This window comes from Panthera leo, chromosome D1 (genome assembly GCF_018350215.1).
Source record: "Panthera leo isolate Ple1 chromosome D1, P.leo_Ple1_pat1.1, whole genome shotgun sequence".
NCBI lineage: Eukaryota > Metazoa > Chordata > Mammalia > Carnivora > Felidae > Panthera > Panthera leo.
In genome coordinates, this window is record NC_056688.1 from 63,235,252 (window position 1) to 63,242,198 (window position 6,947).

General features: G+C 50.3%; 1 protein-coding gene across 1 annotated transcript; it reads right to left on the minus strand.

The window, feature by feature from the left end:
* Window positions 1-4,037: 4,037 nt before the first annotated feature.
* Window positions 4,038-5,682, minus strand: CAVIN3 (caveolae associated protein 3). Its single transcript, XM_042903938.1, has 2 exons — window positions 5,198-5,682; window positions 4,038-4,660 (listed from the first exon to the last, which is right to left on the minus strand). The coding sequence occupies exons 1-2, from the start codon at window positions 5,579-5,581 to the stop codon at window positions 4,259-4,261; spliced, it is 786 nt and encodes a 261-aa protein (XP_042759872.1). The 5' UTR covers window positions 5,582-5,682; the 3' UTR covers window positions 4,038-4,258.
* Window positions 5,683-6,947: the final 1,265 nt, after the last annotated feature.

A 6,947-nucleotide genomic window follows, 5' to 3' on the forward strand; every position in this document is an offset into this window, starting at 1 on the left:
GATTTGTCAGTCCTGTGTGGCCCACTGAAGCTGGACTCCAAGGACACACACATCATAGAAATAAAGAAATTTTGTTTCTTTATTTGTTTGTGGCCAACTGCCACATATGAGAAATCATTAAGACAGATGTTGATCTCAGTATAAAGAAGTTTCCTATCAACCAAAGTTGCCCAAAAACACAGTTGCCTGAGAGGTAGTGAACTCCTTGTCACCCGCCTTTTTCAAGCACAGGCCAGCTAAGGATAGGTAAAAAAATGGTAGTGGATGTTGTGATGGAAATGCGGGTGGGTTGTATGGCTTTTGGATTCCTTTCAATGATAAGGTTATATGATTCAAGTCTCAATAAAGGAAAGTCAAAAGGATCTCCAGTACTTAACAGGGGAAGAAATTTCCTGCCAGGAATGTACATATTCTTATCCATGTAGGAGGAATATCACAGCAGAAAATGGTCACACCAGGTTTGATAATCCTATTAATTTTCTTCATCCCATTTCTACAATTCTATTTCCTTACACTTTAAGATCTTACTTTGGCTTCCCATGTTGCAGGATGGAAAAGGTTCTGACTAGCTAGTTAGACTATTCTACTTCACTTAGCAGTTGGATTTCTCACAAAAAGTAATGAATCCAGCACTCATGGTAAACCAGTGTTTTCTAAGTTCAGTTATTGCAGATCAGTCTCTCTCAGCCTAATCACGTTGGAACACATAATAAATTGTGCTTCTCATCTGAAGAACTGAGAACCAAACTCTGAATTTTGGTAATCCACCAGTGTGCCTCCCCATTGCTTAAAGCAGCCACCTAAATGCCACATATGTTGGATGACAAGTTGGTACTCTGTGTCAGTCTCCACTCCCTTTAGTTTATATTAATAACAACAGCAATAGTGGTAATGATGAAGAACAAAATGTAACAAAGAGAACTATTAAGAAAATAAGTTAGTTTTGTTTTAACTGATTTTTATCACTTCTGCTGTAGAAGCACCAGGAAGGAATAAAAAGTAGCACACACACACATCCAAGTTAGCTGAGGCTTTAGGTTCCTAAGGTCAGAGTGCAGGCTCTCTGAGCCTTCATGTGCTTCCCCGTGAACTATCAAGACATTTTATGTAAGAAATGTGCAGCTGGGCTCTTGATTTGTCTACGAGTTGAAAGAGGGAAACTGGGTAGGTTTCCAAGGATTTGGAAAAAGAACAAGAATTTGTTTTTCCTTGGGGATAGAGAAATGAGCCTACTCAGACCAGCCCCTCTGTGATGGCAGAACCTTAAAAGGAGTGGCTGCCGGGAAGCTGATACAGTCTGCATACTAAGGCTTGGAAGCCTGCAGAACGAGTCCTGAATTTCTCCAAAGGAAATGGAGCTACAGCAGAGCCAGCCTCTATGGAAGGACCCCGGATTCTAGGTACAGAGCTGGACAGGAAACCTCTGGGTTGTTGACACAACAACCAGGACACTGGTACCCCAACAGCGGCATCGTGTGGCCATGAGAAGCAATAGCAGCAGAGGCATCCAAGGTCTGAGAGACCAGGAAATGGTGTGAACCTCCTGGTATAACTGTACAACCTAAGAAAGGAGAGGAGCCCTAAAGTGACTGATAATAGACTTCCCGCCAGTCATAGTCAGTGGGAGCTTAGACTCTTCTAACTGAATTCATCAGAAAAAAAGTTGTAAGTCACTAGTGAATTCTGCTCCCATTTTAAATCCCCAACTTCCTTGGGGCACCTGGGTAATTCAGTTGGTTAAACATCTGACTTCGGCTTAGGTCATGATCTCAAGGTTTGTGAGCTGGAGCCCCATGTCGGGCTGTGTTCTGACAGCTCAGAGCCTGGAGCCTGCTTCGGATTCTGTGTGTCCCTCTCTCTCTGCCCCTCCCCTGCTCTCTCTCTCTCTCAAAAATAAAAAAAAAATTTTTTTTTAAAGATTTTTTTTTTAAATTTAAATCCCCGACTTCCTCATCTAAAGTACTCCCCTACCCCAGTCATTATCTGTATCCTTACTTCTTTCTTTCCTTCAGGGCCCATAACCAGAAAGATCTAGTACATACGTTTGCTTGTTTTTGTCTGTCTCATAGTATGCTTGTTTATTGCCTATCTCCCCCTACACTCTCCACAAAGACAGGAATCCTGTCATTCTCATGTGCCACTGTATCCCCAGCTCTTAAAACAGGGTCTGGCAGAAATTCCAAGTTCAGTAAATATTTGTTGAATAACTGGGTGAACGAATTATACACCTAAAACAAACTCTCCTCCAGGCACTTGTGCTAGATACTTACGTAACTTATCCTCACAACAGCCCAATAGAGGCTATCATTTGCCCATTTAATAGATGAAGAGGGGAGCCTGGGTAGCTCAGTTGGTTGAGCATCTAACTTCAGCTCAGGTCATGATCTCACCGTTCGTGAGTTCGAGCCCCACATCGGGTTCTCTGCTGTCAGCAGTTTCCTTCATATCCTGACCCCGTCTCTCTCTGCCCCTTCCCTGCTCTCTCTCTCTCTCTCAAAAATAAATAAACTTAAAAAAAAAAAAAAAAAAGATGAAGGAACTAAGAAGCCAAACTATAACCACTGAGCTCTACTGCCACACACCATTCCTGTTTTCCATCTCGCTATTTACCTTTTCCAAGAATATGGCCTTAAACATCCCCCACTTATCCTCCTTCAGGTTAGGTTGCATCCCTTCCCTCTTTTGTCTCAAAATAACATAACAATCACTACACTTACATCATCATGTTTGCATCTCCCTAAACTCTGAAGTCCCTAAAGGCCTCAGGGCCTACAAACACATTAGGTACTCAAAAATGTTTTCATATGACAATAACTGATTGAATGGGCTGACAACCATGCTCCTACCCCTAGCTAATCCCCTCACACTTCCCATTTCTTCTGTGATGTTCTTGCTGCATGAGGGCCTACTGTGGGCCAGGCATGGTATCTGGCATGGGGAATACAGAAATGAATAAAACAATCCCTACAGCAGAGGAGCCACAGTGTAGTGGGATGGGATGGGGAGAGTAACTGCAATCAATCACAATCCAGACAGCACTGCGGTGTAGAGGAGGTGCTTTGGGAGCAAGGAAGAGAAGCACCTGACCCTGAAACAGGGGTGCCTTGCTGAGTTTTGCAGGAGAGTTAGAGATGAGAATGAGAGCACACAGCTCAGTGTAATTCAATAGAATGAGGAGAAGCGACAAAAGATGAGGCTACAAAAATGGGCAGGAACCAGATCACAAAAAGTTGTATTAAAGATGCTGAAGGAATATTCAAGAACTCAGACTTTATTCTGAAGGTGATGAAGAGCCACTGAGGGTCTGAAGCAGGAGGATGATGGGATCAGATTGGCAGTTCAAATAATGGTCAGGTGAAAGATAAGGCCTAAAACAGAGCAGTGGCCATGGGTATTCAAAAAGTGGTCAGACTGCAGAGGTAACTGTTTCCATGGGGGAGAGGATTGAGAGAGAGAGGGAGTCCTCCAGGGAGGACTCCCAGGTTTCTGTGTGGATGGTGGTGACATTCATTGGTAAAGAAAACGCAAGAGGAGATGCCATTTTGAATGATACATACTAAGTGCTCAATAAATACTAAATTGAAATTGAACTTAATTAAAAGATAGATTGCTTCCTTTGGACACATTGACTTGAGGTACATTTCAACTGCGGCTCAGGACAGTGGTCTTGGAGTGTGTATGGCTGGTGGCAAAGGCCTGGGAGTCAGTCTGTTCACAGAGGACAACCCAGAATGAGAAGGCTGAGAATAGCAGAAAGCCCAACTTTTAAGAGATGGAAAAGGAAGAAGAAACTAAAAGGAAAACCACTTGTTGACATTTATTGAGCACCTACAGCAAGAGACTGTACTGGATGCCTCTCCACGAGTAAAGTGCTCAAGAAGAAAATGGCCAACAGGTTTTTTCTATGTGCCCAAGACTCAGTGGGAACCTGAGAAATGATACAATGATCTGGTTGAAATTGAAGGCACATTCCAGGTTCCGACATTTGTCTTACTCCTCCAAGCCTTTTCCTCCCACCCCTTCACATGGAGTCTGGATTAGGTGACATTACTTTTATTGAAGGGGAGTGCAAGCAGGTGTGGGCAGCTGCTTCTCTTTTAGAGGATGCAGGCTAAACTGAAGGCACTGGGAAGGGAAGGCCAGAGCTGGGCTATGGGTGCAGGATTCACTCCTTATTTGGGCGTGAATGCTGCATTGGGAGAGGGAGATTTATTTGGGGACTAGGCATAGGCACAAGAGAAGCAGACAGCACCAGCCCTCAGGCTGCACTCTCTACTTGGAGCACCGCGGCTTCAGCAGCCCCAGATTTCCCGGGATCTTCCTCGGTGTCCTGTGGAGGTTCTGGCTCCAACTTGGGCTCCAGGGCAGGCCGGGCTTCTGGTTGGCCATCAGCCCTCCGGCCAGGGCCTAGGCGAGGTGGCTTGACTGGCGTGGGCGTTGGTGCTGCGGGGCCTTTCCGACCAGAGAGGGCCCTTCGCAGGCTCTGTACCTTCTGCAACCCGCTGCGCCGAAGCCGCCGGGCCCTGGACTCCACAGGCTCCTCGTCTGAGCTCTCCTCAACTTCGGCCTCCGGCTGCTCTGGGCCAGGCTGGGGCTGGTCTGCCAGGCCTAAGGGCTCTGGCGCCTTCTGGAAGGCGCTGGCTGGGATTTCAGCCTCCTCCTGCATGTGATGAACACAGCTCTGACCCTGGCAGTCCCCTACCCCGCAGCAGCCTGAGCCTCACTCCTCAATTACACCGGGGAACCGCCCCACCCTTGGGGCGGGCCCAAGGGGCATAGAAAAGGCAGGCGTGGGAGAGCAGGGGGCAGGGGTGGAGAGGGGGAGCTACTGGCAAACTGCAAAAGTTTGGAAATTAGGTGGGACCCGCTTAAGCAGGCTGGTGGTCGCAGGGGCAAGAATCGGAGGCAGGGAACGGTCGCAGGATGCACTTCCGCCACCGTTATTTCCATTCAGGGATGGGCTGGGACTTGGAGCAAATTCGGTGTACGTGGCCTGAGCTCGAGCTGGCCGACCCTGGTTGGCCAGGCTGCGTTCAGGCTCTGAGGGATGGGGCAGCGTGGTGGGAAGTGGGTGCGGCTCTGCAAGTCCGTTCCACCGGATGGGGTCAGGAATGCGGGTGTGGTAGGCGGCCGGGTAAGGGGGGTGGGGTTGGCCCAGATGGTGGCCGGGAGGTGGGGGACGCCTGTGGTCACTGACCTTGAAGAGCAAGACGTGGAGCTTCCCGCGCGCCACCAGCAGCCCGTGGTTGGCCTCCAGCCGCTGCACCTGGGCGGCGCGGCGCACGGCGCGCTCCTGGGCGGCGTCCGCGTGCGAGCCCACGCGCTCCGCCTTGGCCAGCAGCTGTGCCAGCGTGTTGCTCGTGGTGTCGTGGCTGCGGCTCAGCGCCCCCAGGCCGCTCTGGATGCGGCGCACAGAGCCCGCCAGGCCTCCCTGCCTCCGAGCCAGGCCCCCCTGCCGCTCCCGCAGCGCCTCCAGCATGGTGGCCAGCTTCTCCAGCAGCGTCACCACCGTCACGGCGTGCACCGGGCCCCTCGCCGGCGCTGCGGGCACAGGCCCCGGCTCCAGCGCGCTCTCCCCCATGATCTCCGGCCTCCCTGCCTGCTCTCCCTGCGGCCGCTGGCTGCACTCTGGGCTGGGGCCTCCTTTCCCGGCTCCTCCCCAGCTCCAGCCGTGACTCAGGCAGGCGGAGCGGGCCGTCCCGGGAGGCGTGGGGTGGGGGTTGGGGGGGCAGGACGGGGAGGGGGGGCGCGGGATGGCGGCGGCGGGGTTCTTCGTAAGCGCTCCCCCTTCTGCTGCCCCGCCCCGGTAGCCCCCGCAGGGCAGCAGGTTGGCTTAGTATCCGCCCCCCTTCCCCAAATTTGCTCCCTGTAAGTTTGAGTTCCCCTCCTCGGGCCCAGTTCGCTGGTGTGTCTCTTTCTGGAATGTACTTTCACCACCGCAAAGGGTGAGCCATGGAAAATTTTATTGTGCACATCGAGTGGGCAAAGAAACTATGTAAGAGAGGCACAAGGATAACCTGAGGGGCTTCCACAGCCACCGCCTTCGGCCTCCCTCGCTTCTGAGGATTGTATTTGTGCCCTCGGGCTGGGAGCGGTAGGCAGGGACACCCTGGGAAGCTAACCTACAGACTCAGACGCCAGACCGTTTAGGTTGGAAGCCTGGCTTTACGACCGCACAGGCTGCTCAAAGCGCACCAGCAGGCGGGGCATCCTCTGGTATTTTCCTAATAGTAGTCATCGCCAGGGTTTAGCCACAGGCCTCCTTTACTGCTTCTCTAGCTCTTACTGTTGGGTAGCATTACCCTGTTTTCTTTCTTCTAGTTCTCTTACCTCCCTTTCTTTGAGCTTCAAGGGTAAAGCCCCGGGACACCTAGCTCTTACACCCTAAGCTTGGAGGGCAGACAAGACACCTCTTCTTCCTCTGAAACCCTTAAAAGGGTTAGGGTAGGGGCTCCTGTGTGGCTCAGTCCCTTAAGCCACTGACTCCTGATTTCTGCTCAGGCCATGATCTCACAGTTGGTGGGATCAAGCCCCTGTGGGTACGACTGTGCACTGACAGTACAGAGCCTGTTCAGGATTCTCTCTCTCTACTCCTCCCCTGCTCTTGCTCGCTCTCTCTCTCAAAATCAATACACATTAAAAAACAAAGGGTTAGAGCAGGTGCTGGTATGTCTTTGTTTTCATGGAGGTTGGTTGTGGCTCCTGCCTGATTTTTTTTTTTTTTTTTTTTTTTTTTTACTTTTTCTAGAAATTGGTGAGAATATCTGCAGAGAGTGAAGAAGATTTGAAACTGCTGCTGTAGAGCAGGAGAGAGTGCACACAGAGGATCCACTTACTGTGGATTATGAATTGTTACTGTCATCTGTTTGGAAAATCCCGTCTTGTCTTTAACAGTACTTGGTAAACTGAGTGTAGGCTCAGGAATCCAAGCAATCCATTGATCCTGG